General features: G+C 43.3%; 1 protein-coding gene across 2 annotated transcripts; it reads left to right on the top strand.

Annotated features, from left to right (window-relative positions):
• The first annotated feature begins 486 nt into the window (after positions 1–486).
• insig1 (insulin induced gene 1) lies at positions 487–9,579 on the top strand. 2 transcript variants are annotated; one of them, XM_061093444.1, is made up of 9 exons: positions 487–647; positions 1,458–1,494; positions 1,615–1,743; positions 1,841–1,928; positions 2,036–2,377; positions 4,012–4,136; positions 4,317–4,483; positions 5,167–5,266; positions 7,630–9,579. In XM_061093444.1, exons 4-9 carry the CDS (start codon positions 1,859–1,861, stop codon positions 7,657–7,659), a joined length of 834 nt encoding a protein of 277 aa, XP_060949427.1. In that variant the 5' UTR covers positions 487–647; positions 1,458–1,494; positions 1,615–1,743; positions 1,841–1,858; the 3' UTR covers positions 7,660–9,579. The 2 variants fall into 2 exon arrangements, with proteins under 2 accessions (XP_060949427.1, XP_060949428.1); XM_061093445.1 differs by having other exon boundaries at positions 603–676.
• Positions 9,580–23,061: the final 13,482 nt, after the last annotated feature.

The raw sequence follows: 23,061 nt of genomic DNA, 5'->3' as shown, positions 1-23,061 counted from the left end.
GCACTTTTTGACGGTTATGTTGAAATGATGGGGATGTTTTGCTCGTCTCTGTGAAGGAGAGGGTGCATACTAGTTCATCATTAAAAAATGCACAGCGGCAAGTTTCCACCTGCAGATGTCTGTCATGTGTTTGTGGCTCAATGTCAAATGAGAAATGAATTACCTGTGCATGACCTCAGGCTCAGAGAGGAGCGAAAACATGCACCTATGGATGTGTGTTTTTCACTGCACGTATGCACTGGAGGGAGGCTTGTTTCCCCTCTGCCTAACAGGAGGTCTGTCTGGGTCACGCAGGCTGCTTGCGCAACATGTTTCCATGTTATTGTCGGATATCGCAAAGACCCCAAACACACTATCGCTTGCTGACGTGCAGAGGCCCTACATGCCCTCCTCCTCCTCCTCCTTGAGGCCCCACCTCCTCCAACCTGACCCAAAGTTCAACCACTCTTCTTGCCGGGAAAACGACAGGTGTACGACTAACCCCATTTCTCAGCTGCAGGTATATATATAAGGGGTGTGTGGAGGCCGGGGTTAGTCTGTGAAGGTGTTGCTTGCTGGAGTGGTAACAGAGGAAGAGACACTGGATCTTTGAAAAAGTTTGAGTATTTATCCAGGAAGGACTGCGCTCAGCTTGTGATCTCAGCCTGGTAAACAAATCTCTCCTCCTAGAAAACAAGTAAGATTCTTAGAACGCATACAAATTGCCGGTGGGGGTTATAAATCTGGATTCATAATTACCTTTGAGGTTGTTTATTGTTTTTTGTATCACTACGTAAGATAAGTCACTTTTTATATTTTTTATATATATTTTTATTCAGAAATGTTTATCTCAAAATAAATGTTATTTTGTATAAATATTGGTAAAAAGTGAGTGAATAAGAAGTAAACAGTGAGTAAATATATACTGGTTTCCCAGTTTTTATTGCTCTCCCATGCATGTTGTATTTATTGCGTTTTTATTTTTCTATGTTCATTGTTTGCACCAATACCCAGAGCAAATTCCTTGTATGTGTGAACGTACTTGGCAATAAAATACTTCTGATTGTGATTCTGAAGATTGCACCTTTATTGGCCCTATGCAGACGTACAAAATGTTATTGGCCCAATTGTATTGACATATGCAGATTTGGGGATTTTGTCAGGTTCAGTGTTGTTTGTGTTTCCTCTTAAAATGTGCATGTCAAATTGTAAACATCTACAGCTTCATATTGCAAACATCTATTTCCTTGTGTCTATAATATCTGTACACTGTTTTTATACTTTGCTTTGTATGCAGCCACTAAAACCACAGCAATTTCCTTGTGTGTTTATATATTATAGACTGGTTTATAACTACTTCAGCCATAAAAGCCTGATTCTGAATAGCCAGTCTAGCTCTTGTTACGTGCTGCACCCTTCACTTCTCACTTCCTTATGTTTTGCATCCATTTAAGTCGATGTTTGCACTTTCACTTCAGGGCTGTGCAGATCCATCCTGCCTGGTGTGTGTGTGTGTGTGTGTGTGTGTGTGTGTGTGTGTGTGTGTGAGTGTGTGTGTGTGTGTGTGTGTGTGTGTGTGTGTGTGTGTGTGTGTGTGTGTGTGTGTGTGTGTGTGTGTGTGTGTGTGTGTGTGTGAGCCTGAGACCGGACGAGGGGGCGGGTGGGGTGGCTGCCACGTCATATCGGCCGCCGCGCTCCTATTGGCTGCCGAGTCTCACCCGACACAGCTGTGATTGTTTTCTGCAGAGGAAGCGCTCGTCTCTGGTATGAACCCAATGCTGAGGAATGGAGTGTGTGTGTCTGTGTGAGGATGTGAGCACACAACGGGACTGATCCGTGTTGTTGTTGTTGATCATCGCAGAGGGGCTTCGATCGGCTGATGAGCTGCAGAGGAAGAGAAGGAGGAAGAGGAGGGTTGAACCAGACTGCGAAGACGTCTGGAGATCGAGGTAAGGAAGCGTCTCCCTCCTCTTCATCACAGTTAGTTCCATGCATGTGTGTGTGTGTGTGTGTGTTTTCTAGTCGTGACCACGTTCCTCTTGCTTCCTCCCTCCAGCCCCCCAGAGCCAGATGCCCAGCCTGGAGCCCCGCTGCTGGAGCTGCTCCGTGGAAGCCAAGCACTCGTCGCCCCCCGACGCCCCCTGGTTGGCGGCCAGAGCCGAGGAGATGATGTCCATCGTGACGTCGGTGCTGAGCCAGGCCGTCGGGTCCCTGCAGCACGTCCGCACCGCCAACCTGATCCGCCGGGGTCTGGTGCTCTTCACCGTGGGGGTCTTCCTCGCCCTGGTCCTCAACCTGCTGCAGATCCAGAGACACGTCACGCTGTTCCCGGAGGAGGTGCTGGCCACGCTGTTCTCCTCCGCCTGGTGGATCCCCCCCTGCTGCGGCACCGGGGCCGGTGAGTACCTTTAAAACATGGAGGATGGAAAGAAGTGCATGTTGTTGGTTTGTTTGTTTGTTTTTTTTAGTGGGGGGGTTTGGGGTGATCGGTTTGACCCGGGTTATCTGAGGACTAACTTTTCAGACAAAGGAATGTGGGGAGGGGAGGAGTCACAGTCCTGCAGCTTCCCCCCCTCCATATATAGACATTATAAACTATAATAAAGTATAAACCATCATAAATCAACTCTATGAAACATGTCTGCTGCACATACATGTTTAAATCCCCCCCACCCCCCCCCTGAGGGGTTTATGTGCACCACCTGCCAGACTCCTTTGAAAAATGTGTTGTTTTTAAAACTAAACGCTGCACACAAACGACACAACGACACAATCGCGTCCGCAAACAACGTGTGTGTGATCATGAGGTTGTGATTCACCGTTCGGCTTTGTTATTATGGGCTGTTACACAAGCCTCCCCCTGTCACGCCGCTGTTTTGTCACCCTACTTGGTGTAAGGGGAGGGAGGGAGGGGGGGGAGACCAAACTGACTTTAAAACAGATGGTGGCGATTGTCGAGCTCTGATTGGCTGCAGCTGCCCGGACACGAGGCGAGCCGGGCGCTGATTGGTCCGTGTCATAACGGGTGAGCTGAGGGGGGCGGTGCCTTTCAGGCCAGGAACCCGGAAGTTTGCGGTGCTCCTCCCTCTCCTCCTCCTCATGTGGCTGCAGGAGGGAAAACAAGAGGAGGAGGAGGAGGAGGAGAAGCTTGTTTTGACTGAGTGGCGTGATCAATGATTCTCAGAGTCATACAAGGTCTTCACTTGGTAAACTGGGATTTCACCACCGAATTACACGTCTGCAGTTATTTAACTGTGCAATATTCTCACACTGCATATGTGCATATTAGTATTTATTCACATTTCCTTAAACTTAAGAATTGCATTTCGTGTATTATTACTCACTGGTGCCCATGTTTGGCTCTTGCTGCTCTAGTATTGCAAATGCCCCAGCTGTGGGACTAATAAACTATAATGTGATCTTATCTTATCTTTTAATATAAGTTTTGCTGTGACTCTATCCCTTAGTTTCACTTTCATCCATGTGATTACTGTTCAGGTTATGAAAAGTGAGAAAAGACACAAACATGTCCTTCAAAACAAATGTATTCCATAGAGTGATTTGAAATGGAGACAAAACAATGTTATTATGTTATTATTACATTCATGTATGGTATATAAATAAAACAAATATATTAATTTTACCAACACATAAAACAAAGACAAGGCCAGTCCTCAGAATTTAGAAGATACATTTCCTTGTAAGTAAGAATAAGTTTCATATATATTTAAAACAACTTATCAGTTAATTGACTCATTGTTTAATCTCAAATTCCTTAAACAGCGAGACAGGTACTGCATATTACTTTGGTATTTTTCAAAAACCGTTTATTGACATTATGGTCACAAGGGTGACATGGGAGTTATAAAACATTATTTGGAATTAAACAAAATGTAAATACAGTCAAACAAGCCAGTTTAAAAAGCAGTCACGGTTTTGTAAGTCGTCTCAGACTCAATGACACAGTGACCTCTGGCGTTTCTCAGAATTCGCCCTTATCTTGTTTTAACGCCTCCTCTCTGTTTGCTGCAGCCGTGGTCGGCCTCCTCTACCCCTGCCTGGACAGCCATCTGGGGGAGCCGCACAAGTTCAAGAGGGAGTGGGCGAGCGTCATGAGGTGCATCGCCGTGTTCGTGGGCATCAACCACGCCAGTGTTGTATCCTTTCACCCAGAACTGCTGTCACATGTAGGATGTTTATCAACAGGGCTGTCCTTCTATACCTTCTGGCTTTTCAGAAGTGAACTTGGTGCCGGGAGGTCAGACAAATATTTGAGTAAGAGCAGACGCCATGCTCGCGTCAATTACGCTTTGACCTTAACTGACCCCGTTACACAGAAACTCGACTTCGACAACAACGTGCAGCTCTCCCTGACGCTGGCGGCCTTGTCCCTGGGCCTGTGGTGGACCTTCGACCGGTCCCGCAGCGGCTTTGGCCTGGGCATCACCACGGCCTTCCTCGCCACGGTGTTCACGCAGCTGCTCGTCTACAACGGGGTCTACCAGTAAGTCGACGAATCAAGTGGAACGAAAGCTCGCCATCAGTTTTGCTTATGAGGAAGCGAAACTGATGCTGTGTTCAGCGATGTATCACAGTTCTGTGTCTGACATGGTGTAATTGTTTATACAGCTCTGAGAGTAAGCCCCACCCTCTTGAAGGAAGTGAACTAAATATCTGGAAGTTTTTCTATAGGTCTGATGCCAAAAATAGATTAGTCAAAGATAACACGTTTATCTCTGGGAGCCCAATTAACAGGCCTGAAATGCTTCAGTGGCACACGATCAAAAACACACAGCAGAGAGAAGTGAGTGTTGGCACAAGGTTGAAAAGGCAGCTGCAGCTCCGGCTGACGTGACAAGGGAGAAGCTCGGGTGAGCAAGGAGGAGATGTAATAATGTGTTCCAGCATGACAGGTTTTATATGTTTGTCTTAGTCAGCGATCCGTCTCCAGCTTTGACTTTAAAAACCATTTCCTTCCCGTCAGATCTGACACGCGTCTCGTTCATAGACTTTTGCCTAAAGAGAAAATCTGTTGTTTTCTTTATGATGATAGCTTTGGACCAGGTTCTGCTTTAGTTTGATCTCCTTGCCTGGAGGTCAGAGGTCGGGCTCCAGAACAACATCACAAAGTCTGAAGGGGGTTTGTTGAGGATTGTGTGTAATAAGATGTTTGTCACTTTCTTTCAGGTACACATCTCCAGACTTCTTGTACGTACGCTCCTGGCTCCCGTGTATATTCTTCTCAGGCGGAGTTACCGTGGGAAACATAGGACGCCAACTCGCCATGGTAAAGTTTGAAATCATTTTTAAAATATAATGTTGTAACCAAAGGCTCAGACTCCAGCCTATAATCACTGTCATGACACATACTGTGAATCACACAGATGTTAAATTCTAAATGTCTCACATCGTATAATTAATCTGCTTTGACGACAGAAGCTTGGCGCCTGAAGTTCAGAACTTGTTTGTCCGACTTCTGTAATGTAGGAGGAACTGTCTTGTTGCTAAGATCTTGTAAATACAGCTTGTTAGGGCCCGAGCACTGACTTCAAAGGTCAGGTGAGACCCTATTGAAATTGTAAGGATTATTATTATTATTATTATTCAGGCAAATTAATTGGCTTTTTGAGGGCTTTACCATGCTCAACTTCTTACCAAAATTTGCAGAAAGTTAGAAAGTGGTGAAAATTTACGTATTCTGGAGGAATTTTCAATGGGCGTCGCAAAATGGCTCAACGGTGCCCCCCGAGACCCCTGGAACGTGTTCACATTGACCGGTCTTCACAAAAATCAATATACAGGTCTATCATGACCAGACAAACAAAAAAGTCCGAGGTGCAATTGGAAAAAACACAACAGGAAGCCTGCTATCTTGCATTTAGTGGCCATTTTGGCCATATTCCACATTTTTACTTTTCTATTTGGATTCCTTATTACAAAGGGATAACTGTTTTACAACTTTTTAGACAATTTACCAGAATATTTCCAGCCATAATGAAGAGTTGGAATTTTATTGTGAACAACAGCTTTAATCTGCCACTTAACCCAATTCAGTACTGCTGGTCACAGGGGAATGTTTTACTGTGACACAATGCTCCTGATCTGGACCCTTCTCTAATATGCTAAGAATATAATTCAGGGGTAAACGAACCAGTGTAAAACCGAACTCCTCTGAGTGTATAAACAGAAAATCCTGACTCCGCGGCCCCACACGCGCTCTGTGCCGGCGTTTGGCCGAAACCACAACAGCAGCCAACGTTGTCAAACGAGTTAAAGATGTGCAGACGCCCCCGTCCCCTTCATAATTATCCCATCACGTCGGCCTTGACGTCTTCATTACGCCCGTGCCCAGAAGCCTCACCTCATTCTGTCTGTAAAGTAAGAGTCCCGTCACTCCCTCAGTTTGACTCAGTGAAAGCGTGAAAGCAGATTAAGAGCTGTTGTTTTTCACAGTCGTGGCGAGACACTCCGAGCCAGTCGGGACTCGGCCGACCAGAGGGTCATTTGCTCCTTGTTGTGTTTGTTTGTGACCAGGCCTGAGGAATGTTGGCACAAGCCTGCACTCGTGGTTTTGTTCCGCGTCTCTTTTCTCCTTCTCACTCCGCCTCCAGTGGGTCAGTTATGAGGAGGAACAAGAAAACTAGTTTGTCTTATGTTTTGGTTTTGGCTGAAGCAATGACGTTGATTTAAAACAAAACCAGCTCTGCTCCGTCCAGCTCCGGTTCTTTGTAGATCTGCTGAATGGCTCGAGTTACAGTTGGATTTGTGGACAAATCAGGTGATAATGCAGCTGAGTACACAAAGTGCTGAGCTGTTAAGACTGAATATGTTTGCACTGTCTTGTAATAGATAAGAGGAGTAATGGGAAACAGCCGTATGTGGTTGTGTGGTGTTGAGCAAGCAGCACGTTGTTCCCGTCTTTGTACCAAATGTTCTGCTGACATTTGGGGAAAAAAGGGAAATGGAAGTTTCTTTTTTTAGAACTAATCTGGACACCAGTCTCTATTCATTTATGAAGCTGCAACAAATCTGTATTTATTTGAAGCTGCACACCGCGGGTACAAACCAGGGAGTTGTCCAGAGTTTGGTTTCATACAGTTTTATTTGAAAGGAACCGAAACTTAACGTGTTAATGTGTGACTACAGTCTTTTTATAAGGGATTTTCCCACTTATCAGTACAAAAAAACTGCAACTTTATATCTACTGTAAAATAAATGTAACTAGGATGTCACTTAAGACCATATACCACATTTAAATTAAACTGAATTATCTGCACCAAATTACACAAACTCATAAATATCAGTCTGCTAAAAATGTCAGTTTGTGTATTTTTTATTAGGATTTAAGTTTCTGAGTAACCAAGAAAATGCTGAAAAGATATTGCAATGTTAAAGGAACTAAAATAAAAAATAACAATCATGGGTTCTTCCCTGACTGACACCCGATCCGTCCTCTGAGCAACTTTGAAATCCTTCCAGAAGGTTTTGCGTAATCCTGCTAAGATACAGATCTAAACACTACGTCATTGGCGAAGGTGGATATTGTATCGTACAGATGTTCTGACTGGATTTCTAATTGCTGCATTCCTTGATCATTTGTGAACAAGGACATGTTATTAACAATGGCCGCCCTGTTCTCTCTTCCCTCAGGGTGGAGGGGAGAAACCACACATGGACTGAGCGGCGGGAAGACGGAAAAACCAGGCGGAAAATGCCCGACGCTAGAATGGACTAGTTCTGTGAAAGGGGAGGAGAGAAAAGACTCATTGTTCCGACTTCATCTGTTGTTATCATCATAACAAACGTGTGGGTCGGAAAGAAGAATCCCCTCGTCCGACGTGCCATGTCCTCTGCACCTCCTTGTGGCCAAACAGCCTCTCGCTCCCACCTCCGTTGTTCTCCATCAGCATTAAGACTTCCTCGCCTTTTTTTCTTGTTTTTTTTTCAAAGTGGACTGATTTTTACTTTCAGGCAGGAAGTGTGTGTGTGACCTCCTGTGGTTAATGGCGTGAGATTTATTTTTTTCACTTAAGCGTGGCTGTATTAGGGGAGAGAACTTGCAGTGGGGTCCTATAGTGTCCATTTTTAGTTTGGTTTTTCTCTTCCTTCTTGAATTTAATGTGATCACAAAAGGGAAAACGTGTGAATGGACAGAAAACAAAACTGTCTTCACTCTCATATAAGAAATGTATTAGGAAGCCGCGGCTCCACTGTGGCACAGGGGAGATGTATGTTCCCAATCAAACCAAAATTAAGTATTTATTTTGTGGATTTTTCAATGACCCCAAACCAAATGATGATGATGGTTCCCATAACTCGATTCCTCGCAGTGAGCTGGAGGAGAAGATGGCGATCTTCTAATCCAAGGGAACTTTTCTTTTACGTGATCATTAAACGCATCGTAGATGGATTACGATTTAAAGAGCGATGATAAAGGAATGAAAGTGCCAATTGGTTTGAATACAAATCTTTACTGGCTTATACTCACTGACAGGAACAGTATCATATTCACAAATCACATTATTATTATTGACACAAACTTACTCCGAGAGTTCCAGTATATTTTCGAGTTTGTTTTGGAGAATTCGGACGGAGGAGTGTTTTCTTCGTTAAGCAGGTTATCAGAGTATTAGCACGGACTGAAGCAAACCCCACCAGTAAGAATGCGGATGTGAGAGAATGTATTGTATGATTATACTCCAACCACTTTCTACCAGCACCTGTGGTCCCTGTAAGCCACGTGTTAAACGTCCTGTCAGACGATACCTGTGTTTCCCATCCAGACGAACACTTTCCCACATTTTGATTTCCCAGCAGTTGCTGATGGTTTGGGAACATACACCAGTCGAAGGAGTGGGGAGGACATTATTACTTAAGATTTGCAATCTGTGATTGCCTGTGTATTATAGAATGTAGTGCTTTTGTCACTATAACTTTAGTTTTTCATTGGTACCAACATATTGACATTACTGCTTGTATGTATAATGGCTTGCCTATGTAATCAGACAGGTGTATTACCATACTAGATCTACAGTATGTTAGTTAGTGTTTGGGGTCTAAAGGATTAAGTGCAATCAAAGTATATACATGAGCCGATTATTCTTCCTTATTTATTATTATTTCTGACAGAGGCTAAAAAAAAGTATAATTTGTAAGTATATGCAGTGGTGATACTTAAAAGAAAAAAAGCAATAACATCTTTTGTTTTTTTAGTGAGAATTTTTTGTTGTCAGAGATTACACATGCCTTTTTAGAGTCAATACCAATGACTCATCAGAGAGACACCATCAAGAAAAAATATATACCGTGTCAAACTGTTCTCATTTTATTTAATCTCATATTTTAGTATAACCGAAGGAAACTTGATTTATTTTTTTAAGGACTTTTACCGGCAGATCGCTTCAGGATCATCTGCTCACATTCAGGTGGACTCAACTGAAGAGGAAGCTTTATTTTTTTCCAAGGTGGTGAAGCACCTTCTTGTTTTTTTGATGTTTTAGAGTTTCTGTGCGTGCGTGTGTGTGTGTCTTGATATTTCAGCTGTGTATCATTTTTGCTACCTTGGATTTAAGTGAAAAATAAAAAACACCTGATAAGGAAGTCTGTGTCGAGTCATCACACCCACACGTTGGATTTAGGGGTTTTGAACTAGTTTATAATAGGAGCTGAAAATTAACCTCATCTGCATTTCTTTGTTAGCAGGATTTTCCAAACTGCTGAACAAAAAACTAAGTAGAAGGATGTGGTAAATGTCAGTGAGTCAAAGAGACTAAAAAAGTGCAATACAAATACTGACCATTTACCCTTTAGCATTGTGAGAAAGTATTTTTCCTTGATTTCTCAAATAATTATTTATAAATGCACAAATAAAAATATGGATCTTATGGCTTTAAATATGGTTTCATGAAGGGTGAAGGCCTTTTTCATCCACTGTATGGTAACAAATACGAAACTAAATGTGGCCTTAGACCCTGGCGGTTTGTTTAAGGATTTTAAAACTAGTTTAATGTAGGTGACGAGCTTTAAGCTCCACAAAAGACGTTAGGATGTGGTATGGGTCAGGGTAGGGCCCATTAAGATTTGCTGTGGATTGGACTTTTATTTAATAATTTCATTGATTTCTCTAAGAGGGTTGATATCAATGTGCAGTTTGGGAATCAAATGTGAGACTTTGTGGCCTCAGCTGTGAAGCTTGTTTTAATTCAAGAGGGCTGTTGGGCTCTACTGAGTATGTGTTTGATACCGATATATTTATATCGACGTCCAAACCAGGAAGAAAGACAGAAACTTCCTGTCATATTAACCTTATACCAACGTGTAACTGGGTTTCAGCCACTCATTCTGCATTTGATTGCTGAACAGAAGCCTAATTACACGTCTCAGCAGTTCCAGTGAAACAACAGCACCCTCACCCTGTTTTCTCTGGTTGTCAGTTTCAGCAGCAGCTCAATTGGACGGGATCTTTCCAGGGTGCTGATGCTGGTATTTGTTGTGTCTGCTGTCACAGCCAAGTTGAATAGATGAGGACGCTCTTTTGTCCCGGGGCCTCTCTGTCAGTCTCCAGTCTCTTTTATAATGTCCTCGGCTGCATCTTCCTCCTCTCTGGCTCCTCTGCAGGACCCCTCCCCGTCCCCCCGTCCCCCCGTCCCACCACCACCACCACCACACAACCCCTGAAAGTAGCCTGTGTGCCCCTGGATGTGTCACCGCGATCAGGCGGAACCCTTCCTCCTCCTCCTCCTCGTCCTCCTCTGTCTACCCCCTCTCAGAACACGCCTCTCTGGACGGCAGACTTCTATTTATACCCAGCGGGGGGCTGACAGTTAACCTTTTGCACTGGGGGAAATTTCTGGGAGTGGGGCCAATATCTGTGGGCTACTCTGAATCAGACCCTCATCCTGGGGTCAGAACACAAACGTCTGTGTATCTGTTGTGTTACCATCTCCACTGTGTCTTTGTGTGTCTATCTAGTATCAATATCTAGTATCCTTCCATCTATAGTATCTATCTACTACCTCTATATCTATCTATCTTGTATATAATATCTAAGTAGTACCTATCTCTCTAGGATATCAATCTATTTATAGTATCTATATATCAATAGAATCTGTCTAGTATCCATTTTTACTATCAGTCTTAGTATCTCTTTCTACCTCTAGTATCTCTCTTTCTATCTCTAGTATCTATCTATATATAGTATCTTTCTCTCTTTCTCTAGTATCTATCTATATAAAGTATCTATCTCTAGTGTCTATCTGATCATGGCAGTGATCCAGCGCCACACGCCCTCTCTCCTTCCCTCCCTCCCTCCCTCCTCCCTCAGTCTCCTCCTCTTCTCAGGCTGAATAACTGGCCGAGCTTCAACCTCCTTTCATTTCCAGCCACAGTGAACTGAAAGACTCCATTAGAGCACCTTCTTTCTGCCAACACCCCCCCTTCCCCCTCCCCTCCTCTCTCCTCCTCTTCCTCTGTCTGTCCTCTCATCAAGGGGAGAGAAGACAGGCCTGGGCCCATCTGATCCATTGATCTGCACCGTCTCTGGGTTCGACTGGTGGGCCGTTCGATGCCGTCCCCTTGCAGCTCCTCCCGGCTCATTGATCGTTCCTTTAGAATTTCTGTGGTTTAGTCTCTAATTCGATGCAGTGACGACGGTGACGTGAACATTTAACAACTCCAGACGCAGATATGTCCATTTATTGTTTATTGTCTCATTCTTTTAAGATCAAACTTTATTCCTCCCAGGGGGAAATTCATGACCCACATCATCGACAACAAAGTTAAAAAGCAGTATTCTAACCAGTACATACATGTGAGAGCAAAACCAGTAGAGTTCTCAAATTATTCACATCAAAGTGGCTTTAGATACATTATAATTGGAATGAATATTTGTGCGTGGTTGCATATGTATGCATTAATAATGAATATAATGAAGCATAATGTGAAAACAGCATGCATAGACAATGAGGAATATATATTAGGATAATGTAATGCATGTACATATAATGGTTACAGTGAGAAGAGAAGAGGCTCAGAGAGACCGTACCTCCACTTAGCCGACGCCTTATCGCACCATGTTACAGGAAATGAGAAAAGCTACCTGGAGCCGTCCGTTTGTCCAGATCCGCTCCAAAATTTAATTGGTTCTTCCTGGAGTCATGCCCCACCCCACTTTAAGTAGTGAGGAGTAAACCTGCTGGGAGACAGACACAAATTAAAATACAACCTGCTTGGTGCAGGTAATAACAAAATTCAACAGAATCCGGAAGCATTGTACTCTAGGAATATAACTAAATACTGTCTTCAGATATTTATGACAGTACAGGTAGGGTTTCTATAACATGGAGTACTTTGGTCTTTAAGTTGTGAATGTATAAGGTCTCTTGGATGAGAGTATCTTCAAGAATCTGAAGCATCGACTCTTTTACATATCCACACATCTCCAAAAACATAATCAATACAATACAATTATAAAGATAGTTATTGATTTGCATGAGGAAAACAAGACTGAATGACTTCTTCAGACTTTTGTAAAGGAATCACTCTTCACCTCAGGGCCCAGTTCTGCATTGTGGAAATGAATGAAGTACAATTCAGTATTTCCATTTCTCTATACCTCCACTACATTTATTTACTGCTACATTAACTTTACTCAAATACAACTCTGAAAGCAGGACTTTCACTTGTAGTGGACTACGTTCCCAATGTGTACTTGTACTTAGGTAAAGTATCTGAATACTCCTCCATGTTCCTGGCCGGATGCAGATGACACGTATCCCCCTGAAAGGACGTCTCACAAACATTTATTGTCTCTCATGTGTCGTCACATTAAACATCCTGACATGTATTTGCTTTAACTCTGGTGATAAACCGTTTTTTTGGCTCTCGGACTTGAGTTGAATCCAAACAGCTGGAGAGTAGAAACAGATGCTTTAAAGGTTAATGAGGACATAAACATGCAAGAGGAAACCATGCAGCGATTACAATGCTGACTACTTAGTGGTGATGGCTTTTGTTACCACCAGATGACAGTATTTATCCTCTCAGCCTGTGTGCACCTTATTACCGTGGACTCCTAGTGGAAGCCCAAGAAACAGCCTGGTTTTACCTTCTCATCCCACTATATTTAAAAACAGAAACCTCCTGAGACTTTACACAACAACACACAGGTAGAATGCATTTAACTGATCTGCGATAACATGGTGAATATCTTTAAAGGATGCATGATCAAGTATGCAAAAGCCAAAGCGTGCACAAAAGAGGGAGCAAACTAGAGAATTATAATTCTTTCCTAAAACCCTCTTAAAAATCAGAGATGAACGTGAAAATTCAGATTCAGGAGGATGATTTATTAAACGGTGGCACGAATATTATTCTTGGAATATTTATCTCAGAGTGCAGCGAGCTGGGCAGAGTCACATGCATGATGGAAAAGGTCAATGAAATGGATTGAGTGTGGAGAAAATCATTGCACACTCTTATTTCTCTGCCAAAAGGTCTTCAGTGGCATTAATGTCCTGCTCTGTGTGATATATAATGAAAGAGTGTGTGCGTGTGTGTGTGTGTGTGTGTGTGTGTGCGTGTGTGTGTGTGGGTCGTTTAGGTCTACTGAGTCTTCATTACACCAGAGCTGGGTCCACTCCTGTCCTCTGCCCTCGCTCATTGCCTCTCCCTGTGCTGGCCAGGAATAATGAATTTCAGTGGATGCCATGGGGGGGCTGAGTGAGTGGCTCAGAAGTGGACTCCATTTTAGTTCAAATTACCTCTCAGATCCCATTCAAATGGAGTCGAGGGCGGCCCTCTGCCTCCTGCCTCATCCGAGGGTGAAATCATCCACTCGCCCCCTTTTTCCTCATTTACCAGCTCTGATTTCTTGGCCCTCCAGTCCTCGCAAAGTGGAAAACTACAAATGTCTACATTAAAAAACCCACACACACCGACAAAAGAGACAGCAGCATCTTTAGGAGCGTAAACAACAGTCCGGGTCTCAGTGGGATTTATCAGTTCAGTCAGCATGTTCAGCCTTCTGTGCCTTTTCCTGCTCGGTCCCCTTCTTCCTCTGCAGGACAACAACAGAAACGACAGCATGAACCTCAGGTGATGAAACATTATGCAGACAAATCCTTCCAACGCACCCAGAGCATCTTATACAGCCCGGACCAGACTCTGTGAATCAAGCAGGGGCTCATAATAATAATAATAACTGAATTAAGGGTAATGGAATAAATCAAGGTGAGAATTTAGAGACAGAAACTCATGCATCCACTTGCACATTTTTTTTTACAGCACAGCTCAATAGTCATGCTCGTTCCTTAGTTTTCTATAAATGATAATTGGTTTAAATATGCTCATTCAATTAAATTCCACTAAGCTCAACTCACTGGTTTTAAGATGAGCTCCATTTGCTTTAATTGTGCCAATGAAACACTGATCTATAACACTACATATTCAAAACGGTTGTTTCAGTCCTAATGTCAATTTGCATCCGGGAAAAAAACAAAACCTCGGACACCTGTTGTGTTGCCATGGAACCCTGAAACCCCACAACTCCACAGCCACTTGCAACCAAACTGTTTAAGGTCACACACACACAGACACAGACACAGACACAGACACACACACACACGTGGGCCTATAAGGGATGTGTCACCTCCTCCGACAGTGTCACAGATGCACCGAAGCTGCGTGTTTATCATGTTTTAATTAGTCTCCATTAAAAGGCCTGGGGGACGTTTGTGGAGCAGCAACAGGTTCACCTCGCTGCTGAGAGACGCACAAAGTTGGCATGGCTCAAAAAACCATCTGGGAAAGTTACTGCGCCCGAAATGGCCTCGGACTAGGCCACCTCGCCCCCCCACCCACCACCTGATAAGTGACAAATTCACGACATATCCGCAGCTGGGGGGTAAAAACAACTCAGGTGCATTTGCAGGGAGGTGGAGGGGGGTGAAAGGGAGTCCGGCACTATTTCGGCGAGTCGCAGTGCACCGGGTTCGATGCCACACAGGGAGAGGGGTCGCAGCACTGACCTCCGAACACTATAATTAAAGTTGCAAGCTGGACCCTGGGACATAACAGAAATTGTTTCCTCTCGCTTGGAATGAACTCTTGGAATTTAGGTGGAGGGAAAAAACACCTGCAGGAGCCAAGCTGGGTTTTTCCTTTTTTTTTTATCATTTTACTTATTAATACTTGCATGTTTTAATATGAAATAAAAACGTGCCACAGGTTTGTGTGGCTGCAGATGCTTCAATAAAGGAGATGGGTAGGATTTGGAGAAATTGATTCACTGCAGCTCCAATTGGAGATGTGTTTTGTTTAAAGAATGCACCTTGCTCTATATTTGCATGGAGGATTATTTGAGAAACACAACGAGCAGGATTCTGCAGATGCATCTGGATGTTGCTGTGGCTGCTCATGCATGTTTTAATATGAAATAAAAACGTGCCACAGGTTTGTGTGGCTGCAGATGCTTCAATAAAGGAGATGAGTAGGATTTGGAGAAATTTATGCACTGCAGCTCTAATTGGAGATGTTTTTTTTTAAAGAATGCACCTTGCTCTATATTTGCATGGAGGAATATTTGAGAAACACAACGAGCAGGATTCTGCAGATGCATGTTGATGTGGCTGCTCTGCGTGTTTCTGACCACCTGTGCATGCGTGCGTAAAAAGGAACCTGCTCTCCTTGAACAAACAGCGAGTTCCCTCCGCAGCAAGTGCTTTCCACCTGTCTCTCTCTCTCTCTCCTTCCTCTCCCACTTGTTCCTCCCTCCCTCATAAACGCGAGACAGGTGCAGGAGGCATGTGGACCATCCAGAAAGCATCCTGGGTCCCCCATGCCCGCCACATGGAGCATGGAGGACCAGGACCTTCAGGGGCCACCGAGCAGAGCTGAATGAATGAATGAGCTGGTGGTGGGGGGGGGAGGTGGTGGGGGGTGTCAATGAACATCAGGTAGACTGCGCTCTTTTACATTACACTGGCTTTTCTTCCAGGGTCCCTTCAGCCCTACTTTTTCCATTCATAAATACACCCCCTCTCCTCTCCTCTCTCTCTCTCTCCCCCCCCAGCCCCTCCATGTTGCACGGTAGCCTATTTGTTCTGTATGACTGAGAATGTAAACCCATTAACCTTACGGAAATAGCCATCACGGGCAGTTCATTCTCTGCTGTCAGGAGTAAGACGTCCTGAAAGTGCTGCGGACCAGCTGGAGGAGCGGAGGCTGAACTTCTCTCCTGACACCAGTTGAGCGTCACTGCAGGAAACCGGAGACTTTACAGCACAGAGGGAAACTGTGAAGTCCTCCGTGAACTAACTTTATTTTACTTCTCCTGACTTTCACTTGTTTATTTCAACATGAGAATCAAAAAGGTCTTTTTTAAAGTTATAGAGCTGCAGGTCAGAGAATAAAAAATATGGATTTTACTCATTCTCTGTTTCGTTTCACTTTATTTTTTAAACCTAAACAATTTGAATTTTCCTCATAAATCTTTTAGTAATTTATCACTGGACTTTAAAGTAAAAATTTAGGTTACAGGCTGTTTTCAAACTATTTCTTCTACCTTTTATTTTTAAAATTCAACAAAATAAAACAATGCATGGTAAATTGCCTGCAGAAGAAATAGCAGCTTCCATTTTCATGTCTTGTTGGATCCAGTTTTAAGTTAAATTTTCTTTTTTTGTTTTTATATTAGAAGAGTACGAAAGGTAACTTACTGCCTCCTCCTGTTGTTTAAATAACTATTTAGGATTTAAACTCTATTTTCCACCCAGGACTTTTTGACGAGACCAGAAATCAATGATAAAATCTGTTAAACTTGTTTGCTATTTTTTTAACCGTTATTTTTTAGCTAGTTTTAAAGTTGGTTTTGTTAATAGCATTCAACATAACCTTCGCTACATCTACAAAATCCTTTTCCCACTTTATTTGTTTTCCTCATGAACAATAACTAAACTTAAGGAAAAACTGTTTTCCTTTATAAAATTATACAAATTAAAGTCTCAGGTTCTAATGATTTATCCTTGTGAGAAATGTATTTTACAGAAAACGCTTTGTCTCGTAAATAAAACGCGGTTATGACTCACATCAGAGCAGCGTTTAAGAGTTTGCTGATGGGAACTCGGCCGCATTCAATTAAGCCTCTCTCTCATTTAGCTGAGGCCTTAATTGCGCTCAGGGTGGTGCAGTTGTTTGCGTTAAGCTCCGTTTGAGACTCGTCCTCAAGAACAATCCCAATTCAAATGAGACTTATCTACGCCAGACCGATCAGACGGATTAAGAGTTATTAAAACCTATGAAGGGCTGACACCAGGAGCTCCTGCGGCCCCTGAAGTCCGCTGCGACTCCAGAGGATTCCTCTGTAAACACATTCACACCACGGAGGAAAACAACTTATATAGACATCAGCTGCATCGTGAATAAAGAGTGGAGGGATACCAGAGCCAGGGTCGAACATCTGGAATATCAGGAGGAATTAAATTTGGTTTTTCTAAAAAAAAATAAAAATCTTCATTCATGTTTTATATCATTTAGAGGAATAGGAAGTAGGTTTGGGAGTTAATGCAAATTATTTTTGGATACGGGCTCCAGAATTTGGCAGTGAAACGAAGCTGCAGGAAAAAAAAACAGAGCTAAAGAAATATCCAATAATAATAAATAACAATAATTGTATTTATTTCTAATCCAAATCTCCCTTTTTGTTTCACCCCCGCACAGGTTCCTCGTCATCTGCCCACTTGCCTTATTCCACCGCACTGGCAGACCCTCCTGGTTCTGGTAAAAAATCCTGGCAAACAATGGGAGCAATGGAAACAGGTGGAACTCCCTCCTCCAAATTTATTTCCACTTTAATGTTATTTCCAAACTGATTGACTCTTTGCAGCGTGGACAACACATGTTTTCTAATATTTTTATAATTCGGCTGCCATGCTTTTGGATGAAACAAACAAAACAAAAAAAAAGGTGGGGGGTGCACTGATCTTCCTGGCGCACAAAAGCGCAACAACAACCAAAATCATACAGGGGTCACGAAATGGGAGAAACGTGTGGTTTTTTTTGAAAAGGCACAGGAAGCTGCTAGGATTTGGTTCGACCCCTGCATGGTGATATCTTAGAGACCCCCATTCATCTGGGAGGGAGGGAGGGAGGGAGGGAGGGAGGGAGGGGGGTGAGTGAGTGAGGGAGGGAGGGGTGCTGGGCGAAGGGTGGGGTACACAGAGAGAGAGAGGAGGATAGGGTGGGGGGGGGGATTCAGGGTGCATCTGCAGAGGTCCCACCGCCCTCTGATCTGTGAGCTGGCACACATCACGGCGTCCATTCACAAATCCTCCTCCTGCGCGTCACCTTTTGTAGTAGTATCCTCCATAGTAGCTGGTGACGTGTGAGACAATCCTACCAAGGAGAAGACAGAGGGAAAAATAGGTTATAGGAACTCAAGGACAGGGCACATGCGCACAATGCATGCCATGTATTATACTTCAAGGGGTGCGTGCGTGTGTGTGTGTGTGTGTGTGTGTGTGTGTGTGTGTGTGTGTGTGCCAGTGTGTGTGTGTGTGCCAGTGTGTGTCCATGTGAGGAGGAGGAAGGGGAGGGGCTGCTGAGCTATAAGTGAATATGAAATGCACTAGCTGGATTTATAGGCTGCATAGAAACAAAACCACACATGTGCACTACACACACCAGGCCAGAATTAAAGAGAGAGAGAGAGAGAGAGCAGGGAATATTAACCCTTCAATGCAGAACAAGAAGAAGAAGAGGGGGATGAAGAGTATGGAGGAGGAGGAGGAGGAGGAAGGGATGCTCCAGTGCTTTTTAAAACACACAAAAGAGGAGAGGAGGTGGATAGTAGAACCTGACAGACATGACATGTGCGATAATCAATATTTCCTGCTTCCCTGAACAATAACAGAATAAATTCGGGGGCAAATAATTATTTACCCAGCCTCTATATGCTTTAACCTCTCAATGCAAACCTTTAAAAAACATAAGGAACATTGATTATTATTATTATATTATTGATTAGGAGTTGGTGAAATTACAACTAGGAAAATTTTTGTAAAACTTCACATCATGGCTTATTGATTTGCTGGCGGCGATTTGGAGGCTATACGTGACAAGGGTCCTGGTGTACGTGCACCTTAAAGCAAATAACACCTGAATATGAGGCGTGTGCGTGATCCACATGTGCACTGATGAATAGTTTTTTCTCTATGTGTGTGTTTGTGTGTGTGTATGTGTGTGTGTGCACGGCTGTTTGAGCACTGCTCCATGTTCTAACGTCAGAAAATACACATGTGCGCAAAAAACGACATATACGCCCATGAGAGGCTACTACGCCTTCGTGGCCTACTTGAATAACACATGTGCGTGTACACGTTGGTATTACTGCTTTATTTGATCACGCCACAAGCAGGATCAATGGAATATATATATTTGTATTGTATTTATAGGCAAAATTACCGTGCGTCTGTACAGTCCCAGATTTTCAAATTCTGCCATTTTGAAGGCTTCATTTTATAATTGCAATAATTATATATGGATCAAAATAATAAAACTAAATAGTTAACAACCTAAAGACTGAAAATGTATATGTTTCAACGTCCTAAGTACCTAACAGTCAATAAAGAGAAAATAATTCACCAGCAAACTCTGTGCAGCCAAAAACAACACGAAGGCAGGTTTATAAAATACTCTAATGGCTTCATATGACTTCATTATGCCTGGTTTTATTTGGAGGGGGGAAATTAAAAACTACAATACCGTGATATGCAAATCCACTGAATGCTACGGGAATAATTTAACCCTTAATCAACCTGGACAAACTCTAGAAGCTATTTTTTCAAATTTAACAACCAGGAAAGTGAACCACAGAACCTTCGCTCATGTGTCAAACCACAGAGAAAACCAACGATAGTGGAGAATTAAATGAGTTTTCTCGTTAAAACAAGACACGGTGCTTGTTTTTGTTTTGTGGTATTTCCAGGCAAAGGGAATCAAAATGTGCTTGTTAACTTTACACTGCAAAACACATAGTTTTTAAGCTTAAACCGTGTTTTCTGCAGCAGAGTGAGATGACTTGCTGATTCCATTTGGAGGATTTCATTAAAAAAGGGGTTGGCTGCTGTGCGTAAAAGCAACGTAACTGTCAATCTGTTGCCCTTAACATCAATTTTTTGGTTTCTTTTTGTTTAAAACACCACTTCACAGTGGAAAATACGCAGGAAACAATCAGATGTGTCGTTTTTTTTAAAGAAAAATATGATTTTGGGGGCTCAGCAGCACTGGCAGGCGCGTCACCGGCTCTTATTATAATTCAAAAGCTGAGATGGTGTCATTTCCTCCAGACGTCCCTGTTCTGCTGCGAGGTTAGAGGCCAAGCCCAGGCGGCAGCGGCCTGTCTGTGCCTCCATTGTCTGCTGCTTATTTAGCGCTCAACGTTTAATCTGCGCTTCCCCTCACAAGTGAGAAACAATCGCAGCATGAGAGTGGCCTGTCTAATTACATATTTCACTCCCAACTTTCCCTGCAGCAGCCGACGGGAGCGCCTGGATGGGCCCTTTGTGATGGGGGGGGGGACATGTGAGACAGGACCAGGGGTGGGAGAGATGTTCAGGTAGATTTCTTCTTAACAAAGCAGCATTAAATATAACAATAATTCACTTTTGAATATATGAAATATGAAAAAAGGAGCTGAAAAGCATGTGTTGTTGCACTTTATGAATGTGTGCTGTCCAGACACTAATCCAGATTAACTGCAAACAAAATATTTTTAGTTAAAAAATACTTCGTAATAATTGCTTTGCAGTTTGCACAAAGCCTGTATTTCACAGGTGAAAAGTCATGGACATGGTTCTTTTCCCCCCGCAGGACAAAACAGGGCTTAGTTTCCAGCTTAAATTACAGGGTTTGCTGTGCCACAAACACACAAAAACAACAACAGTTGTGCAACTTCCACATTACTCAAAAGACTCATATTTTTATTGAGTAACACAGCTCAAAGGAACCATGAACCTCTCCATTGTCGTCCCGGCTGATTGGCCAGAGAAGCACAATTAATCACATGGCACAACAAAATATATTAAATATGTACTAAATATGGATCAAAGTTCACAGAAACCTGTAGAAAAAGGACGATGCATCCTCGTAATAATAAAAAAGAAAGCAGCTGACTGAATGAATTGTTCGAACGCTCCTCACTCATGTGTCGCTGCTGCTCAGGTCCTCCTCGGTGCCCCATGGTTTCTTTTCTTCCTCCCAGTTTTTACGCACAGCCCCGCGGTTCCAACGCCAGCGGAGAAGTGAGCTCCTCCACCCCCGGCTGCCCGCTGCCGTCCTGGGAGGAGACACGCAAACTTAAGTCGCCGGTCAGCAAAGTTACCCCAAAGTTTTTGTCTTTGGCGCGACTCGGGATCCCGAACAAAACAGTTTGTTTGCATCACTGATTTCCTGTTAAAGGGATACGGACCCAGTTCCTCGGTCGAGCGGCTGCGGGTCGCGACAGATGGAAACAGGAAGCACGTCAAATAAATAAATGAATAGAAATATTTAACACGCATTTGAGCGTTTGAACTCACACTCACACGTTTTGAGCTTGGATGCATTTTGTTGCCAATTATGAGTCAACTGGAGGCAACGTGACGCATCGTGCAGGCCAGATTACTCACATCTCATGATACAGTAAAATACACAAAGTGCTGCTGGGGGTGAGAAAACAACAAATATGAAGTGTTTTGAGGTTTAATTCAATTTCAATGAAAACACAGCTGGTGCACCTTCAGTCTAAAGCGCGCACAGACCTGCAGCGTGCGTGTGTAACCTTGGCAGGAGACGAGCAGAGTCCATTTGACCTTACAGGTGTTATAGTGACCTTAAAGGGCTTTTTATTCCCACTTAAATAAAACAGATAGTGGTGTTTTCATTGTGGTTTTTCCACACGATATTTAAACACATGTTGCCTGAAAGGTTTTTCACGTCATAGATCCACAGATCCACATGAGGCCCTTCTCTGACAGGATTGTGCTTCATCTGGCGTCAGGAAAGCAGATTTGGATCCATAATGAAGCTGCAGGTAACTACGTGCGTCTAAAAGTGTAGAGAATTAGACGTAATCTCATCTAAAGGTGCGATAATGTGGGTTAAAGTAAGGTGTTATAGTGACCTTAAAGGGCTTTTTATTCCCACTTAAATAAAACAGATAGTGGTGTTTTCATTGTGCTTTTCCACACGATATTTAAACACATGTTGCCTGAAAGGTTTTTCACGTCATAGATCCACAGATCCACATCCACATGAGGCCCTTTTCTGACAGGATTGTGCTTCATCTGCGTCAGGAAAGCAGATTTGGATCCATAATGAAGCTACGTGCATCTAAAAGTGCAGAGAATTTGACCTTATCTCATGTAAAGGTGCGTTAATGTGGGTTAAAGTAAAATGAACATGTATTATTTTATTGGGAATCCCTGCATGCCCTGCAAACACGAAACCCCGGGGGTCCCCGCAACCCACTTTGACAAGCAACGCTTCAATCTCCCTTTGTTGTTTTTGTTTTTTCCCTTCTCTTCTTGTTTTGAAAGAGAAACGCATCGGGAGTTTTTTCCTGCGCAAACCGTAAAAAAACTCCAGTAAATTAAGTTGCCTGCTCCAAAACGCGCACGAATCATCGGGAGTTGGGAGCATGCAGTGGATTTAAATGAGGGCTTCTCCTCCTTCGTTATACTCCAGGACTCTTTCCCCTTTTACCGAGGAGAGGATGGGCGTTTGTGGACTGCTCCGGAGTCTGCGTCACATGGCCCGGTTCCTGCCCTGCCATTGGTCCAAGGCACGTGTCGGGGAGGACGGTGGGAAAACGTCACTCGGGGGGCTCGTATTGAAAATAAGAACAAAACTCCAGAGTGAGAGTATTAGAGCATCAGTTTAGGAGCCTCTTTATTTACCCTTAGTTTAGTTTAGGTGTAGGCATCGGCGAGCGCTCTGAAATCGGATAACGCCAAATTGGATGGTGGCGCAAATGGCACATGTTCTAGCTCACATGTGCGTAACCCGAGATTGAGGGAATATATGTCAAAAAGTATGCTTTTCACAGAG

The sequence above is a fragment of the Limanda limanda genome, chromosome 20 (genome assembly GCF_963576545.1).
Source record: "Limanda limanda chromosome 20, fLimLim1.1, whole genome shotgun sequence".
Taxonomy (NCBI): domain Eukaryota; kingdom Metazoa; phylum Chordata; class Actinopteri; order Pleuronectiformes; family Pleuronectidae; genus Limanda; species Limanda limanda.
Note: the sequence above shows the minus strand (reverse complement) of the source record. Positions and strands in the feature narration are given on the sequence as shown.